General features: G+C 51.0%; 7 protein-coding genes across 7 annotated transcripts; 4 read left to right on the forward strand and 3 right to left on the reverse strand.

The window, feature by feature from the left end:
* Nucleotides 1-233: 233 nt before the first annotated feature.
* On the reverse strand, nt 234-3,281 carry MYCFIDRAFT_71343 (uncharacterized protein). Its single transcript, XM_007922126.1, has 3 exons — nt 2,435-3,281; nt 548-2,341; nt 234-489 (listed from the first exon to the last, which is right to left on the reverse strand). The coding sequence occupies exons 1-3, from the start codon at nt 3,012-3,014 to the stop codon at nt 344-346; spliced, it is 2,520 nt and encodes an 839-aa protein (XP_007920317.1). The 5' UTR covers nt 3,015-3,281; the 3' UTR covers nt 234-343.
* A 2,801-nt stretch (nt 3,282-6,082) lies between these two features.
* Nucleotides 6,083-7,893, forward strand: MYCFIDRAFT_26004 (uncharacterized protein; the record flags this gene model as incomplete). The annotated part of the gene is made up of 4 exons (XM_007921531.1): nt 6,083-6,155; nt 6,207-7,432; nt 7,494-7,529; nt 7,591-7,893. 4 exons carry the CDS (start codon nt 6,083-6,085, stop codon nt 7,891-7,893), a joined length of 1,638 nt encoding a protein of 545 aa, XP_007919722.1.
* Nucleotides 7,894-8,359: 466 nt separating this feature from the next.
* Nucleotides 8,360-10,243, reverse strand: MYCFIDRAFT_209726 (uncharacterized protein). The gene is made up of 3 exons (XM_007923123.1): nt 10,197-10,243; nt 8,966-10,145; nt 8,360-8,844 (listed from the first exon to the last, which is right to left on the reverse strand). Exons 1-2 carry the CDS (start codon nt 10,233-10,235, stop codon nt 9,915-9,917), a joined length of 270 nt encoding a protein of 89 aa, XP_007921314.1. The 5' UTR covers nt 10,236-10,243; the 3' UTR covers nt 8,360-8,844; nt 8,966-9,914.
* MYCFIDRAFT_101814 (uncharacterized protein) lies at nt 8,626-9,199 on the forward strand (the record flags this gene model as incomplete). The annotated part of the gene is made up of 2 exons (XM_007923124.1): nt 8,626-8,844; nt 8,966-9,199. Coding segments are annotated over 2 exons (453 nt in total), but the record flags the coding sequence as incomplete, so codon positions are not given.
* An 851-nt stretch (nt 10,244-11,094) lies between the features above and the next one.
* On the forward strand, nt 11,095-13,152 carry MYCFIDRAFT_28408 (uncharacterized protein; the record flags this gene model as incomplete). Its single annotated transcript, XM_007921675.1, has 1 exon — nt 11,095-13,152. A coding segment is annotated over one exon (2,058 nt), but the record flags the coding sequence as incomplete, so codon positions are not given.
* A 1,254-nt stretch (nt 13,153-14,406) lies between these two features.
* Nucleotides 14,407-15,264, forward strand: MYCFIDRAFT_75996 (uncharacterized protein; the record flags this gene model as incomplete). The annotated part of the gene is made up of 1 exon (XM_007922232.1): nt 14,407-15,264. The coding sequence occupies one exon, from the start codon at nt 14,407-14,409 to the stop codon at nt 15,262-15,264; it is 858 nt and encodes a 285-aa protein (XP_007920423.1).
* A 482-nt stretch (nt 15,265-15,746) lies between these two features.
* MYCFIDRAFT_169837 (uncharacterized protein) lies at nt 15,747-17,952 on the reverse strand (the record flags this gene model as incomplete). Its single annotated transcript, XM_007923125.1, has 18 exons — nt 15,747-15,759; nt 15,794-16,177; nt 16,204-16,345; nt 16,415-16,426; nt 16,470-16,501; nt 16,532-16,562; nt 16,596-16,678; nt 16,706-16,765; nt 16,795-16,845; nt 16,879-16,917; nt 16,963-16,999; nt 17,028-17,075; nt 17,127-17,375; nt 17,416-17,434; nt 17,474-17,645; nt 17,707-17,744; nt 17,805-17,888; nt 17,917-17,952. 18 exons carry the CDS (start codon nt 17,950-17,952, stop codon nt 15,747-15,749), a joined length of 1,530 nt encoding a protein of 509 aa, XP_007921316.1.
* Nucleotides 17,953-17,966: the final 14 nt, after the last annotated feature.

The following is a 17,966-nucleotide window of genomic DNA, read 5'->3' on the forward strand; positions in this document are numbered from 1 at the left end:
GACGAAGACAAGGGCGGCGCAGAGGAGCGGAAGGGAGCGAAGAAGAAGGATGAAGAAAGAGAGGAAGAGATGTATGGAGAGGAGGATCCTGAACAGGATGGTTGAGAAACGGGCGAGGAAGGGGAACGGGTGATCAACACACACACACACACACACACACAAGCATCGAGCGAATGCCACATCTGATGAAGCGAAGACAGCAAGAATTGAGCTAAAGGGGTATTGGTATGAGTGCGAACACAAACTACGGCTCAGATGGTAGTTGTTCGTTTCATCGCTCTATCTTCAAAATTCTATGGAAGCTCAGGAACGGTGAAGGCTGTCAGGAGTGTCGATCACGGACCTAGAACCCAACCGCGATCATCAAGCCATATCCAACGCTGATGATGACTCCGTACGAAATTATGCTTGCTGGAATGCCGCGAGTCAAAAAATGCCTGACCTGAAGATATCGTTGCCCGGTTTGTGGATCCTCCATCATTATGGCAGCTGTTGAGAAATTCGTTAGCAGAGAAATGGTATAGACCATGCATGTCGAAGGACTTACTCATGTTCGGGAAGCCCGAAGTCGGGAGACCCATTGCGGCAGACGCCATGAGTACTGAAGCCATGACGAGGAGGTTGGGATGCGGCTCCGACATGCCAGCGCCAACTTCGCGCACAAGAGGGAGGATGATCAGCGCGGCAACCGTATGACTGATGAACGTCGCCACAACGGCAATGAGAGCTGCGAAGGCACAGGTAATGCCGTAAAGGGAAAGATGGGAGACTCCTTCCGAGATGGCGATTGCAACGGTCTTGAGCAGACCAGAGCTGTTCACAGCCTTACCAAGCGCCAACCCACCAGCGGCAAGGATGATGATAGTCCATAGGAAGTTATTAAAGTCTTCTTTTGTCAGAATTCCAGTACCAAAGAAGAGCACCATGGGAATGATCGCAACCACGCCCATGTCTCCAAAAACGCCTTCAAGCTGATGACTAACACACCACAGGATGATCGTGGCAATCGTGACAATAGAGATAAAGTACTGCACTCCAGTAAACTTGTCCTTCATTGGACGAATAGGCACGATGGTAGTGTTGCGGCCTGGTCGGAAGGTGACGAGTAGTAAGAGCCAAATTAGGAGGACGCTAATGATGCATACGGGCAACGCGATGAAGAACCAAGTACCCCAGCCTGGTTGTGGTTCCATATTCTCCAATGCGATCAAGTTTTGCGGTGAAGCGATGGGCGATGCGGCACCGCCAATGTTCGAGGCCAGCGCGATACCAAGAAGTAGAGCCTTGGTCATGTCGCTATCTGCCGGCAGGTTGCGCAAGATAGGCTGAAGGATGCTGAAGCACAAAACGGGCGCCGCGACATTGCTGATCCACATGCTGGCAAATGTTGCTACGCCCATACTCGTGAGGAGGACTGTGCGAGGCCTCGTGCCAGCCTTTGAGAGCACGAAAGTCGCCATCATCTTCGCGATGTTATATTTGCTCAAGGCCGCTGCAATTGTGAAGCCGCCTAGCAGCAGCATAATGACCGGAGTCCACATTGATGCAAACACATATCCTGCAGCCTCCTTGCTAGATAGTCGTCGATATGGCTTGTTGTCTTCCCGCACCACTTGCAAGATGACGCAAAGGAATGGCACCAGCAGCGAGGTGACGAACAGTGGTATAGCTTCCGTTGCCCACAACAAGCTGACAAAGACGGCCAAAGCCAAGCAATTCTGCTGCTCTGGCCTCTCCATGATAGGAATCACCAAGAGTACTGCAAAGATGGCGATAATGGCGCATAGTACCCAGAAAGTCCCCGTGACCAGGAACCTTGGGCATCTGTACTTGCCGATGGGTAGATTGACCTCTTTAGTAGCAGCTTCTTCTTCGTCTCCTTGCAGACGTGCTTTCTTGTGATCTGTGTCTGGCCCGAGCATAGTCTGTCGGATGCCTAGATTGGCCGCTTGTGCTTTACGTTCAATTCCAATCATCTCTCGCCAGACTGTATTACGCTCCCACACCACATGCTCTCTCAAATGAAGCCGGAGTTCCTGGCGAGCCGCCTCAACGTCACCCTTCGTAACGACGCTTGCATACGCTTCCTCGATCTTCTTCAGATACTCGTTGAGACGGTCCATGGTGCTCGGGAGGAATGGATATGCTGGCTTGACTTTTGCGTCGAGATAGGTGCGCTTGAGATTGCGGTCTAAGATCTTGTCGTACTTCTTGCAGACTTTACGGAAACCGGTCTCATTCAGCTGGATAAATGACCGTAGCTCGCAGACACTAACATATAAGTTCGTCGTCCTTTTCTTCAACGTAATGCCTTCATCGTATAGTGCCTGCAGAGCGTCGTCTCCGAAGTCGTTGAAAGCCATGCTTGGTCGCCGCAGAGCAAAGTCGGAGCCCTGCTCACCAGAGTCATGATCTTTTCCACGTGTCGAATAACGCCTTAGCTTTGTGGCCTTGTCAAGAGTTTGAGATCTGTCCAAGGTAGAAGTGCTCTTGGTGAGTGGAGCTTGCTCGTTGTCCTCGTCTTCGCTTTCGTCATCTTCCTCCTGGATCGCATCGCGTTCCGGCCTGCTGCTGCTCACTGTCGACGACTTCCTTCTCTTCCTGGGGAAACCGCGAAATATGCTCTGCTGCCTGGCTCTTGTCCACAGACTCTGCCTACGCTCTCCGCCCATGCCATCCGCCTCGTCTGCTGCATGTTCCTCATCGAATTCTTCTATATCGCGAAGGAGTGAGTCTACTTCGCCGAAGATCTCAAGCTCTTTCAGCTGGTAAAAAGTGCTGATTTTGTCCAACTCATCATCCAGCTTTCGGGAAAAGACCTTGTCCGGGTCGTCCAGAGAAGCATTCGCAAGCAACGGAGACGACTCGGGATCGGCTGGGCCTGAGGTAACTTGGCCATTCTGGTTGAGCTGCTTCTCGAGCTGGTATATGAGCTTTTTCAGGTTAGAGTAGGCGATGTAGTTGGAAGACCAGTCCGGCACAGCATTGAATTGAATGCTATGCGAAAACTTCATGTCGGCTTCGATGAGGTCGCAGAGCTTTCGCCGGCGACGTAGACTAGCCTCTGCAGCAGGAGAATGGAGGCGACTAGCAGCAGCAGCTCGATGCGCGAGCCGGACGGCTGGCGGTGGGAGTTCTTCGAGTTCGAGGCCCAGCGATTCTCCGTCTACGCCCGCAAGCTCAAGCTTATGCTGCCTGGTACTGCTGGTACGCGGGCTGCTACTGCGCCATCGCCATCCTCTCCCGTCCAGCTTGACTCCTGCTGTCGACGCTGAAGAGGCCAGCACTGCGGTTGCAACAGATCATCTGGCAGCGTGCCTCTCCCGTCGGCGTCGGCCTGATTGCGGTGTAGCTCACGTGTACACGAATGCGCATATTCCGTGGGTCGACCACGACCACCACACTGCTGTGCTGATTGGATGAGATCATGCCTCCACGTCGCCAGACCCTCCACGCAGGCTGCAGCCTTCCATCCCCAGGCACATTATCCCTGCCACTTCCACACCAGATCTCAAACCTGAGGCTGGCATGAAATTTCCCAAGAGTTTACAGTCCAACACCACACTATCTGATCAAGGCGATGCGCAGAATTGGGTAGGAAGAACCCGACTGGCCAACGATGGGCCTACAGACACCGCACTACTCGTAGGAAGATGCCTGTTGGCTGCTTACATATGTACTTGCGAGAATCCGACAATCATGACATCGCCAGAATAGCCGTCACATCGCTCGCATCGACAAGGTGTGCTTTGTTGTAAAAAGCGACGCCGCTTCTAACCCCAAGTTAGAAGTAGCTTATATGACTTTATCGTACAACATGCTTGATTTAAAGGCTCTCTCGACCCTTCCAGAGATCACTCCAGTTGAGGCTCAGGACGACATTCACACTGCCTTCAGCTTCCTGTCTGCTCGTCCGGGCATGACGAAGGCCATCCAAATGGCAAAGATCTTCAGCATTGGCATGGTGAGCATGAAGCTCTGTAACTACTACGGGATCGGCGCATGGACGGCACAGCAGGCGATCGATGTGGAAATCAGTTTCGTTTTCGCCGCCTCTTCTCCGGATCTTCCTCGTTCAAGGTGACTGCGGAGCTGTGGTGGCAAGAAGAAGTCTTTCATCATTGAAATGACACCATCTGTGGCGGCAAGTGAGAACCTTCAAAGCCAAATGTCGAGGCGAAAGGATTCCAATGGACTGTCTACTCGATACAGAACGATATCAGGCCGACGACCCTGCAGCTGCTTTTGAAGGAGGGTTGATGCTGCCGTCAAAAAGCTCTATTGGCACTGGGTTATCTGCCAATTTATTCTTCCACTGGGACGCGAGCTGGAAAGCTAACATGAGCTGTAATAGATGTCTTTAGGGCCTCCTGCCCGGAAAGGCGTAAGAAGCTAATATCCCCAGAGCACCTTCATTGCTGAGACTCTGCCTGAGCTCGTCCATGCCGGTGAGTTCCGTATCGATCATTAAGTAGACGCCATTCGTTGCTGACAACTCTGTCCAGATTTGATGGTAGCAGAGTCGCTGGTGTAGGGTGGTTGCTACCAAACGAAGCTTTTCGTGTCCTTGAGGACTCACTCTTGCACAAAGAGTATTATCAGCGGGTCTTGAGCTTCAGAAAAGGTGACTCGCGTTGACCGCATCACTTTTCAGGTGAAATTGAACAATCAGCTGAAGCTACCCGGCGCAGCCATGGAATAATCCTTGTTGAGGCCGCGATCAAAGCGCTGGGCTTAGAAGGAGACCGGTTCGAGGCTCCGGACAACCACGAAGATACTGTTCATTGAGTGAGTCGTGCGCAGGACGATATACAATGAACGCCTGCTGAATGTTCTTCGAGCGACGTACATGTGGACGCTAGCCACTGCTTTGTTTCCTCATAAGGTGTCGCTCCCGCAAACCTCGAGACGATCCATCCATGTCGCGCCGATTACGAACTTGCACAAACCAACGACAATAATGTGGTTGGTCCTGCCACTGCTCGCTGCAAAATCCGACCCGCATGTAATCCGCAAATCCGCACCAGATGTTTACTTTTCACCCGGCATTCGGCACTTCAAACATCGCTTGCCGAGCCCCCAGAAGAGGTTGAACCGTTGAAGGGCCACTATACGAAAATCTCTCGTGACAATCGCATGGCTGTGGGTATCGTGTGCTTCAAAATGCTCGTCTCGGCATATGAATATCCCATGGGGCCCGGAGAAACCCCGCCATGGTCATCACGCGGAGATGTTGAATCTTGTGAAGACGGCTGTTCAGCCTCACAGACCTGCGTCCGTCATTCCTTTTTGGGCATACCCTCGGCGTTCTATCTGACAGGCTTTAGACGGAAACGAGATTGAAAGACTCACCGCGGCTATGACTTTTTCTCGAAGTCCTCCAAGTGTTAGCGGAGCACCCGCGCTCCTGATGTCCTGCCTTCCTGCAACACGGCGGACTTATGCTGACGGCAATGCCCACGATTTGTGAGACAGCTTCAACATTCGAGAATTCAACATCCGCAAATCTGCACCTGCTGAAGTTGCATCGTCAGTGTCTTGGGATGCTTGCCATCCGCTTAGCGGTAACCCCAATTTCTTAGCATCCCCTTCGCGGGGTGAAGTGTGACTGACGAAACCCCGGATAACGAAGTCCTAGGTTAAGTCCGACGAACTGAAGTGGAGCAAGAATTGCTGTTAAATGCAGCGCACGGCTTAAATCTGATCGTTCCGTGCAATCAGATCACATCCTAGTTTTGCCGACGAACGCTCCGAGCGGACGAGTTTTTACAGGGGTCATTTGTGTTCCTTGCATCCACACCGCCCGCAGTGCTCCACATGTACCACGCAGCGCAATGTGGCCTTGCGCATGGACACTGGAGATTTCCACGCTGCACAGGCGCCGTCTTTGTCCGCGGTTGCATCGTCCAAGACCTGCTAGGGAAGTGGTAGAAATACTTATTATAAGATGTAGCCATTCCACCTAGGTAACCCTGAGCCCAGCGGCGTTGGCTTGGTGTCCCTCTCTCTCTCACCTTCTCAAGACTTCTTGTCGCCACCCAAGCTTGTCTTGTCTGAGCTTGTTCACACTTGAGTAGTCAAGATGTTGTTTAGTAAAAGAGATGACACTGCTCCAAAGGAGATTCTGAATTGGAGACTGTGGTATGGCGTTTTTGGTAAGACTATCACTTAAGCATGTCGGAATTGATGCTGACAACAACATGCAGTATTTGGATTGATGGGTGCCGCCCGTGGTGTTGATGAGGGTCTCGTAGGAACAACAGCTTCCTTAGCCAGCTTCAAGAAGACCTTTGGACTCAAAGACCCGCGTCTAACTGCCGCCGAGCAAGCAGATCGGCTTTCAAACATTACGTCTATGGTCCAACTCGGATCTGTTGGCGGTGCTCTGTTTGCTTTTTACATCACAGACAAGATTGGACGTCTCTGGGCGACAAGGCAATTGTGCGTGCTATGGCTTTTTGGTATCGCCATATACTTGGGAGCGGCGTCAAATGGCCATCTCGGAATGGTGTACGCGGGACGCTTTATCGCCGGACTGGGCATTGGTCAAACGACAGTCGTTGCGCCCTCATACCTCGCTGAGATCTCGCCAAAGTTTACTCGTGGGTTCTCTGTCTGCATGTTCTCTGGATCCGTATATCTTGGTATCATGCTTGGATACTTCTCTATCTGGGGCTCTCAGTTGCACATCAGCGCGGACACTCAGATGCAATGGGTGATTCCCAACCTGTTACATGTCTACTTTGCGGCTATCATCTTTGTGACTTCTTTCTTCGCGATTGAATCTCCACGTTGGCTGTGCAAGGTTGGCAAACAGGAAAAGGCAGCCACGAACTTGTCGACTCTCCGGAATCTGCCAATTGAACATTGGTACGTCCAATCAGAGCTGCTTGACATCAATGGTCAACTCGAGCGCGAGCGCGAAGCAACCCATGGCACGAAATGGTACGGCGTTATCAGAGAACTGATCGGATCTTCCGCAAATCGATATCGGCTTATGCTCTCCGTCATGAGCCAGCTTCTGGGACAATGGAGTGGCGCCAACTCTATCACAATCTACGCTCCGGAATATTTTGCGATGGTGGGACAGACAGGTCAGAACGAGAAGCTCTTCGCGACAGCCATCTTCGGCATCGTCAAGTTCGTATCATCATTGCTTTGTGCGATCTTCTTGATTGATTTCGTTGGCCGCAAGAGATCGTTGATGATCGGTATTACTTTGCAATTTATCGCAATGCTGTACATGGCTGGATTCCTCCTTGCGGATACAGACGTCGACGACGTTGATGGACAAAGCGGCAGCGAGAAGCGTGCTGCCACTGGAGCAATCGTTATGATCTATCTTTCTGGCTTCGGCTGGGCGATGGGCTGGAACAGCATCCAATACCTGATTAACTCGGAAATTTACCCTCTTCGACTTCGAGCTATAGGGGTAAGTAGCAGTACCTTGAGAGAACCTCAATGTCTGAGACATCTGCTGACCTTTGAGTTAGGGCTCGTTCGCCATGACCTTTCACTTCGTGAACCAGGTGAGTCTCGCAGGTCTAGATCGTAACTTGCATTTGAGATGGCTGCTGACATTAGGCACAGTATGGCAACAGCAAGGCTGTCCCTGAGATGTTCCTGTCGATGACATACGGCGGTACCATGATGTTCTTTGCCATCGTGACATTGCTTGGTCTTGCGTGGAGTTGGTTTTTCTTGCCCGAACTCGCAGGCAAGTCGCTCGAATCTATTGATGCTGTGTTCAATCTTCCATGGTATCTTATCGGAAGGAAGGGCAAGGAGCTCACGGCAGGCCTCGGCGGATTTGTCGAGAGCACTGGCCAAGAAAAGGCCGTCGTGGAGCAGGTTGAGCAGGCTGAGAGTGTGCACGCTGAGCGCAAAGTTTGAGGTAGAGCTCTTCTGAACGCTCATGCCGATAAGCAGATACGAAAATCGATGTGATTGTCATTGCCATTGCCATCGTTTCTGTGGTCCTGATGCGTCCTGACTTTCCTGAAACTATGACTTGAAGTGTGTGTGTTCGATGGTATGTCTACGGAAGAAACGAGAAGTCGCTAAATAGGGTGCCGCGTGTGTGCACGGACCTATAGGCACATGCCTCAGGATTCAACTCTATGATGTTCTATTGCACTGATTGTGTCCCTTGCATGTGAAGCTGCCGCTGCTCAACAGCATTTCAGGAAGCCTGCTGTTTCTCCCAGCACGTGCTCACGAATGAGGTTGCACATGACCTGAGGCTGGGATGTTTGCTGGAGGAGGTGGAGGTGGTATTCGTGTCTGAGTGCCAGCGGGGAAAGAAGCTTCAACCTCGAAGCAAGCTCAAGCTCCTCCGCAAACAGGAACACGCCCGTTGCCCGTAGTCATCATTCTCTACGGAGTCCATACAAACATCTAAGTGACCACTACAAGCCGTTCCCGTGGGCTCATCTAGCACAGTCCATATCCCAGTGTGCCCTCACACTCATCGTCGCCATTATGTCCGCTCCAGCAGCCAGCCGTCTCCTCTTCCGCAGCTCTATCCGCGCGGCATCAAGAACGTTTCAACAGCCATGTCGAATGCAAGCTCAATCGTATCAATGGCAACAATCTGTCCTTCGGGCAGCTTTCACTTCGCGATCCCGCCGATTCTCAATACACAGCAGAGCTCGTGCGGGCTTGATGCCAGATACCGAAGACCCTCAGCCACCCAAGCAAGCTCCGCCAGAGCACGTTGCGCAGCAACCAGCTGAGCTTAGCGACGATCAATATCATGAGCTGGCAGATGAATATATGGACGCTGTGCGTGAGAGAGCGGAACAACTGCAGGAAGGCCGAGAGGACGTCGAGGTGGAATATGCTGTAAGTGTCTACATCCAAAATCGACAACGAGGTCACCCCTTCTGCACACTATTGTCATTCTCCGATCGCCGGGGGCAGCGTGTTCGGACCCTCAGATGAAAGACCACTGACACAGTCTTAGGCGGGCGTCCTCAACATAGTCTTTCCACCCAATGGCACGTACGTAATCAATAAGCAACCACCGAACAAGCAGATATGGCTTTCGTCTCCAATCTCAGGTCCGAAGCGATATGACTGGGTGATATCAGGGGAGAGTATGCACCAGAAAGAGGGAGGCGGCACTGGGGAGTGGGTGTATCTGCGTGATGGGACGAGGCTCAGCGCACTGCTGAGTAAGGAGTTGGGAATATCGATGGATCATCACGAGGAAGAGCTCGAAGTCAGCAAAGATCCCACTGAATAAATTCTTGGAAAAATGACTGCACCGAGCGAGAGGGAGCGAGAGGCATACAGTTCCACTTCAGCCACGGGTCGGATGATTGCAGGATTATTCACACCGCTTTGGACTACTTCAATTGTAGCAGTACGAAACACTACTCCAGCTAGCTTTCATAGCAGAAGAGTCGCTGGTCGGCTCTCTTTCAAGCATGGCTCGAGGGGGTGCAGTAAGTGCTATGGCGAACTAGAAGTCAAACGTGCTCAATGCTCTGTCGATGTCTCTGCTCTGGGAGCATGGATAGATGTCCCAGACCATACAGAACAGCTCTGTTTGTATACATTCGGCAGCGATCTTCTCCCAACTCCCACATCAGCCAAAATCTTCATGGCCGCGGTCCTGATTCCCAGCTCTCGATGCTGGCGGTGGCTGGACGTGTCCCTGCACGTAGATAGAGCGTCTGAGCTCATAGCCTTTGTTGCCGAGCTGCGTGTGGATATCTCGATCCGAAGTGGATAACCAATGCGCATTACGGGTTCTCCAGCCACCAGTCGAGATCTACCCGTACCAACCTACTCGAACGTGTGCGACTCTTAGCTTGTATGTGAGCACGCAGCTTGTTGTTACGGGTTCGAGTGCTGCAACTTGGCTCAGAGGTCGGGTGGAAGCATTTGAGTGTATACGCTGGTGATCTTCACGCCGCTGCGACCAGTGGCTGCTGTGCAGGCTGCGGTGGTTTCGGCGGCTCAGGCTCTTTCGGCTTCGGCAAGTCGTCCACATCGAAAATGACTCTTATCTGCAGGCTGCAGCTCGGACAGACTGCAATCTCTTCGCCATCACGTAGGTCGTCGACGTTGATTTCGAAGCGATCGCCACACGGACATGGGTAGTGGTAGAGTTGAGTTGTCTCGTCGAAGGTCATGTCCTGCGGGAAGTTAGAGAATGTGCGGCCAGCAGTCCGCAGAGTATGACGTACCTCGATCTCGATCTCATCGTAGATATTTTCCTCAGCCATGCCGAAGCAGCTTCCGCGATGTAGAATGTGCGATTGTGAAGAGTGGTGGAAAAAGTAGCGGAAAGATGTGAGGGACGTCTCGGACCCTTGAACTCTCGCTTGTTCGGGCAGATCTTTTTAGCGCGGCATTGATTGGTCGTGTCAGTGTGTGGCCTTACAGTAGTAGGTATTTTGAAAGTCCCTCAAGCATTTCACTGACATCGCCGTTAGAAGCTCATTATGAGCCTACATCCCAGAATGCGCAATGAGCTATCCTCCCACAAGCCCCGCTGATGGCGAGAGACGGCCACCTGGCACGAATAAGCATCAGCTTCCAACTCCTTCTCCAACGCTATCGCCCATCAGCGAGCATGGCCATCAAAACAGCCGCGAGCCTTTCCCAGAAGTCTTCGATGCCTTGGATGGCCAACGCGATGTGCGACGCCTCGAACCGAATCCCAGCAGAGACCGCCGCAAGAGCAGCGAGGCAAGGACGCTAAAACTCAGTCCTGCTCAAATTCGTGATCTCACTACTTCTCCGGACTCGCTCCCCCTTCGGTCTCTTGTCGAGCCTTTGCCCGCCTTGGACGATCAGGACGCAGATGACGAATGGCATGATGCCGATGATGTCGGCTGGTCATCCCAGCCTGATAAGTTGCTTCCAGTGAATGGCCTTCCGAGCATCGCTGCAACTGCTGGTGGCCATCACAGGTCAGCTGCTCATGCGCGAGCCACAACGCCTCCTCCACCTGCCCATTGGAAACAGTCTTCTTCGAAGGCATCGAGGTCTAAGCTTACACTCGCGCCTCTCCGGACTGATGAGGCCGGTAACAAGCAAAATGGTGCCATAAAGCTCTCTCCCAGCTATGGCCTAGAGCCTTCGCCAATGCCACCAGTGTTGCCAATTCCGCCATCCTCTCTGCCGACATATCTGCAACTTGAACTGTCGTCTGACCGACCATCTGCACTCTACATTCATCGGTCGCCTGCAAATGATATCCCATACGAACCGTCCGCTGTAAAGTTTGAGCGCCTGAAGAACTTCTTACTGCTCCCATTCCACTTGGAGCATACTCTCATGTTCGGAACTTTGGCGTGTTTGGATGCCTGGCTCTATACTTTCACCATCCTGCCCCTCCGTTTTCTAAAGGCTGTCGTCATCTTTGCACAATGGTTTGGCCGCAACGCAACTAGAGAGTCAACGGATCTTGGTTCCTTCGTATACAATGGCCTAGGTCGACTATGGCGTCGCCGACAGTATCAGCAGCCTCCAGCTCCAGTGTCAATTCCGAGCTCCGTACCAAGCAGTCGACGAACATCCGCATCGGAAGGAGAACAGCCCAAACGGCGTGCTACCGAGTCGGCATCCGCCACTTCCGAGAAAGGCAATTGGCATACGGTGCCTCCTTCGCCGGCAAGGAAGCAGAGGAAGCCTTCTTCTGCTTTCAGACATCGACGTGTCCGATCGACGCCGTCCGTGCTGCTTCCGAATCACAAAGCCGATTTATTGCAAGGCCTCCTCATTGGTGCAGCATGCGTTGTCTTGATGTCGTTCGATGCTAGCCGTATGTACCATTCCATTAGAGGCCAGTCAGCTATGAAGCTCTACGTCATCTATAACGTGCTGGAGGTTTTCGATCGTCTGCTTTCAGCTCTGGGCCAGGATATTTTGGAATGCCTCTTTTCAAAAGAGACCCTGGAGCGCGACACTGATGGACGCAGCAAAGTCAAGCGACCACTCGGCATGTTCCTTCTCGCACTTGTGTACACGATTGGTCACTCCACTGTACTTTTCTACCAGGTCGTGACCTTGAACGTCGCAGTCAACTCTTACTCAAACGCTCTCTTGACTCTCCTTATGAGCAATCAGTTCGTGGAGATCAAGAGTGCCGTGTTCAAGAAGTTTGAGAAAGAGAACCTGTTCCAAATGACCTGCGCTGATGTGGTAGAGCGCTTCCAGCTTCTACTCATGCTGTTGATCATTGCCTTGCGCAACATCGTCGAGGTTGGTGGCCTAAGCATTAGTCTTACTAGTGCTTTCGTCGATACTACTGCACCAATCGAAAGCATGGGGGGTAACAGTACCGGCGTTCCTTCGGTATCAGGCTTTGTCATACCGAAAGCCTTTACACTGCTTCCGAAATGGACTGGGGAGGTTTTGGGCCCTTTCTTGATCGTGCTGGGTAGTGAAGCTCTGGTCGACTGGTGCAAGCACGCATACATCACCAAGTTCAACAACGTCAAGCCAAAAATATACGGTCGCTTCTTGGACGTCATGGCGAAAGACTACTACTCTCATGCATTCGCTGACCAGAATCTAACCAAGAGACTCGGCTTGCCTGTGATACCGCTCAGCTGCCTGTTCATCCGGGCAGTCGTACAGACATATCATATGTTCTTAGCCATCCACATGCCTCCTCCGATACCTTCGGCCGCAACCTCTATATCTGTAGACTCGGAAGCGGCGTCCTCATCCGCGACTATGGCGGCATTCGCTCACTTCGACCAAGTCTTGCGCCGTGCTCTCGGCAGATCTTCCTTTGGTGCTGGTAATGACTCAAACGGCTCATTCGGATGGTGGACCTTTGACGATTCCATCGCACTTGCTACCATGCTCATCTTCTTCCTAGCCTCATATCTGATACTTTTGGCTTTCAAGCTTTTACTCGGCATGGGACTTCTGTCATATGCACGTAACATCTACAAAGATATGAAGGAACGTGAAAGGCAGAGTGTTGATAATCAGGGTCGCCGAGTTGGAGGCTGGGGGACTGTTGAGGTAAATGAGGACAAGCGTCGTTGGATTTATGAAGACGACCCGGATGCTTTAAGTAATTTGAGGGAGAAGGAGGCCAGAGGTCGGCAAAAGGCTGAGAAAGGCGAGATGAAGCTAGACAACGTGGACCGGTACACCATGGTCGCCAAACGCATATGGTGAATGACTTCATAATCACGAGAGAAATGCTATACGGAACGAAACGAAGTGTTTGAGTGTGAATGGCATTGGAGCGATGTTGCCAACCACGATTTTGCCTCAATCATGCATGCAGTGTGCGGTCATTAAGATAAGCACAAGAAGGCCCAAAGACAGACCGCAAACGGGGTAGTCTACACTAAAGGCCTAACCATTGTCTCGAAGGGAAGGTTCAGGTCAGTCAGAAAAGAAGTTGTTACATCTTCAATTGCAACCACGCTAGTATTGCCAATGCCGCAAGCAACCCTGAAGTCGCCAAAGGCAGCACTCTTCTGAGCTATCAGCATTTGGTAATCTTGCAGTGCACAGCTTCGACCTGGTCCCTTTTGACAATGCGCAACTGGGTACACTGCCTCATTCAGCTTCAATCGTATGAATGTCCCACTCTTCTCGGCAGAAGGGCCGCAATTCAGACTGTGCCTCGCATGGTGACAAAATTGCTTGACCGGGGAAAGTCCTGTTCTTTGAAATGCTTGTCGCAGATAGGTGCTGGTCATCATCGAAAATGCCAATAGCAGCAGCAAGCTGACTGACTTGACCATCGTTCGTGAAAGTCGCGATCAATTTATTGGGCAGGAACGATGCTGATCCTTAATTAAACTACTAATTAAACTGTTAGTTAAACTATTAACTAAACTATTAATTAAACTACTAATTAAATTTTAAATTAAACTATTACTAGTAATCGAACTACTAGTCGAACTACTAATTAAACTATTAGTTAAACTATTAATCGAACTATTAGTCGAACTATTAATCGAACTATTAATCGAACTATTAATCGACTTACTAATTAACCTACTAATCGACCTATTCCTATTTAGAAGTTAGTAATTTAGTATTATATACTTTAAACTATATAATTTATCGAGGGACTAGCTACTAACAAAATAGTACTAATTATAATATTCTCTAGAATTAGTAACGTATTCTTAGAACCTTATAAATAGCTATATTATATATAATATAAAGATGCTTAGGCCTAAAAATTAAAATTATAGAATCTAAGAGCCTTTAGCTATCGAGGTTTGCTAGCTAGAAGCCTCGGTGATCGAGATATATATACGATTAGTAATCAAAACAAATACATTGCAAGCTGCCAGTCGTGGAACGCGACAGTGGTCCACAACACTTCCCAGTTATTGTTGCTGTTTCAAGCGGAGCCGGTTCCGGTTCCACTGCATCGTCGCTACAGAACGGGAGACTCGTGGTCGCCTCATGCTCTTCGACGCCATTATCCAGACATTTCCCGCCTCATACCGCGTGCTGCAGGACTGCATAGGCGACATCTCACTGCGCGCACTGCAGATTGTATTTCTTCCTGTAGGTCCAGTCAACATGCTTCCTCCTCACCTGCGACGCGGCCCGAACAGACCACACTTGCGACGACCAGCTCCTCCATTGCAAGCCTCTGAACAGAGTGCAGAATCCACTGAGCCTTCCCTCGAGCCACATTTCCCACGAACGCCACAAGATGTCTCTGCAGTCCTGGACACACTGCGACAGGCCTCTGCCGGCCGGTTGACCGACGAGCTGCTCAAGCCCATCTTGTTCCATGCAGACTACGATTGCGTGCATTTTGCAGTCACATCGACCAAGCAAAGCAGCAGACATAGTAGCGGCCCAACCACCCTCCCAGAGCCGTACATTGAAACTGATGCACTTATGTGGTTGGGAGATTTTGATGTCCTGAACGACGACGGCAGTCTTCAGAGCTTCAATGGTCGAATACGCAGCATACAGATCGAGGCTATCGGTCGAGATCAAGGCTGGGTTGGCAACCGAGACGGCGGAGCGTGGAGCTGGTTTGAGCTAGGCAAGACGCAAGCAGACAGCGGACAGCAGGAACGAAAAGGCTGGAAGTGGAACATGATAGGCAACATGAAGTGGCAACATCACAATACCACTCACCACATGGACGAGGAGCTTTCTGAGACCGATCACGATCTGAGCGCATGGCTGAGCACATTGCGCAACGGCGATCGTTTGTCCCTGATCCCTATGGCGAGATTCAGCTCCTGGTCTTGCAATGTGTCGAAAGGCAAGATCGACATTGAGATTGAAGTCTGGCGATAGACCGCTGTAGAGGCCTTTGCGATTCTCAGAGTTGCAGAATGTGCCTTGTCTTTAATATTGCGCATTGCAAGGCTCGAATCTGATCGCACGATGCTTCCTGAACCTCTGGGCAGCCGTACTCGCAGCTTGGAACCAGCTAATTGTCTGGAACTCCCTCCGATCTTGGATGACCTGTGGAAGGAGCATGGGGTTCTCTGGAAGTTCATTAAACTTGAAGCTCATGTCTCCGTCCGAGCTTAGCCATGCTCCATTACGGTCAATGTCACCTCCCTTACCAGCCACCATTTACCATCGACCTTTGTTTTCTCAAAGAAAGACCGATACGCTCGACCTCTCCATTTCCAAAGGGACGCCAGGGCCGCCGGTTGATGCCGAATCGAGATAAAGCTCTGCTTTGTCGTATTTCGCATAAACATTGACAGAAATGTTCGAAATCCAAATTTTGAAGTTTTTGTACCTCGCCGTAAACGTCGCGAACTCCTTCAGCATGTCTGCCTAGCTGCTGACTCATCCTCGAATTCCGGTCGACAGGTTCAAGTGGAATTCTTCCGCATACATGTAGCTCGTCCAAGGATCTAGATCAGGATTGATTTGATGAAAATTGATGGCTTTCATCGAGCGGAGCATAACAGCTCTCAGTTCTCCGGCTATCTCCTCTCCAACTTTCTGCTCTGAGGACTCTTCATGGAACTGGTCGATATTAATGCTACCTGAGTTCGTCGAGCTTGCACGATACCAATGCTGGCTGAGAAGCAGTATTGATCCGCTGACTGCTTTGGACGAATTCCCTATGCGAGTATGTCGAGCATAGACTGTCTTTCCGGACTCGCTCAGGTCGCGATTCCACGCATCCTCCTGCTGCCAGTACGGATCCTTAGGAGCGATATCTTTTGCAAGCTCATCGTATAGAGATCTAGAGACGCAAATGGAGTAGATTACCGATGTCTTAGTACCAATCTAGGAAAATTATTGAGCGGAGCATATTTGCAGCAAGCCGGCCATCGCTCGATGTTCGGGTGACGGAGGATCATTGGAACTATATGACGAGAGATTGAAGTATTATTCTGCTCGTACCAAAACCCTCATGCTTGCTGTCTAAGCTAACGAAGCGGCATACAGCATTAGCAAATGCTCGAGGCCAGCTAGCGACGAGTGGTCGAGTCTCATTGCCGATGCAAGCAAGCGGCATATATCTCAAGCAAGACTCCACCAAAATCCATACGGCTGCGCGGCAGTACTAGCAAAGACGGACAATTGAAGTCAACACTTTCGTTCGGTGAAGATACGGTCTAAGGATACTAATTGCCCTTCTGGCATTTCAGGCTACGTACTCAACCTTGTCAACGAATCTGCGAACATTAGCATGACGTTTGACAGGAGGTGCGATGCGACCAGGACATAATGCGAAAGAGGCCTTCCACATGTTATAGTCTGAGAACACCCTTCAGCTTCAACTGCATGTGAGAGAGTGAAAGTGAGGGACGTCCTAACTTGCAAGGCGCTTTGACGCATGTGACAAACTCTAATCACTAGCGCCGTTTCGAGACCCACGCTGAACTACTTAAGAACTCGCTTTCCAACCTAATAATTCGACCTTTCAACACCCCGGCACACCAGACGTTGAGATAGTAGCCATCCTCGAACACGCGGAAGCTACATTGCTCCATTGATCAACAACCCTCGAAACCTTTCGTTCACACCAAACTCCTACGAGTCACATCCGCCGCAATGCTGTCTGCGAAGGCTCTCGCTTTCGCCGCTACGGCTGCTCTCGCTCTCATTAAGCCAACCGCAGCCTGGCAGGCTACCATCTACAACAACCTCGACTGTGGCTACGACGGAGCGAAGGGCGGCTACTTCACGTACAGTGGCTCTGGTCAAAGCCCATGGTAAGGAAACAATGCGCGCGAGGCATCCCAATTTGCAATATGCTTGCTGATCATCTGTTTTATTATCAGCATCAACGTGGGCAACAACACCAGTAGCGACGTCGACTGCTACCTGTCTTACGCCAGCGCCGGTGGCCTGCTCTGCGGTGATAGTACACCAACTACGGTGGACACCTTCGCCGTCTGGCTTGTCCAGTTCGCTGCGGGTCACGAGGTTGCCATCTCAACCCCAGAGGGTGAGCGATATCCTTATCGATCGTACAGTCCGAGATAGAGCCTAGCTAACACAAAACAGGCACTGAGTGCACCTACTGCTTCACTTCTGGCGCCTTCGATTGCGTCACGGGTGAAACCAGCAACTGCGTCGTTACGTCTGCTACTTGCCAGCCGCTTGCCGTTGTTGCGTGGAACAAGTTCAACTCACTCACCCTGAGCTGCCGTGATGTGTGAGTACTTTCGTCTGCATGAGATTGAGATGATTCAAGGAACCAACTAACGCGCACCCGCAGCTAGATCTTAGCTAGTATGGGCTGAGATACGAAGACACCCGCACCTTATGCCACTGTCGAAGAACTCGACATCCGAGACCAACTACCAACGCGAATGACGAAGCGCATTTCAGCGAGCATGATTTACGTTACTACGAGAGACGATTGACGAGCCTTGAGTAAAGGCTTGCAGAGAAGATGACTGCATGAGCCATGATTTGAGATGAAAGCGATTAGAATACCATAACTACTAGAGTTCTGCTGCTGCCTTTTACGGCGTCGGTGGCGCTTCTGAAGGAGGGTATATACATGAAACGAATATTAG

This window comes from Pseudocercospora fijiensis, assembly GCF_000340215.1.
Source record: "Pseudocercospora fijiensis CIRAD86 unplaced genomic scaffold MYCFIscaffold_1, whole genome shotgun sequence".
Classification (NCBI taxonomy): Eukaryota; Fungi; Ascomycota; class Dothideomycetes; order Mycosphaerellales; family Mycosphaerellaceae; genus Pseudocercospora; species Pseudocercospora fijiensis.

Coding starts and splice junctions, on each gene's coding strand:
- MYCFIDRAFT_71343 (XM_007922126.1), bottom strand. CDS start 3,014: ATGAAGTTTTCGCATAGCATTCAATTCAATGCTGTGCCGGACTGGTCT. Junction 2,342..2,434: donor CAAGGCCACAAAGCTAAGGC/GTTATTCGACAC, acceptor ACGACTTCGGAG/ACGACGCTCTGCAGGCACTA. Junction 490..547: donor TTCGGGCTTCCCGAACATGA/GTAAGTCCTTCG, acceptor ATTTCTCAACAG/CTGCCATAATGATGGAGGAT.
- MYCFIDRAFT_209726 (XM_007923123.1), bottom strand. CDS start 10,235: ATGGCTGAGGAAAATATCTACGATGAGATCGAGATCGAG. Junction 10,146..10,196: donor ACGATGAGATCGAGATCGAG/GTACGTCATACT, acceptor AACTTCCCGCAG/GACATGACCTTCGACGAGAC.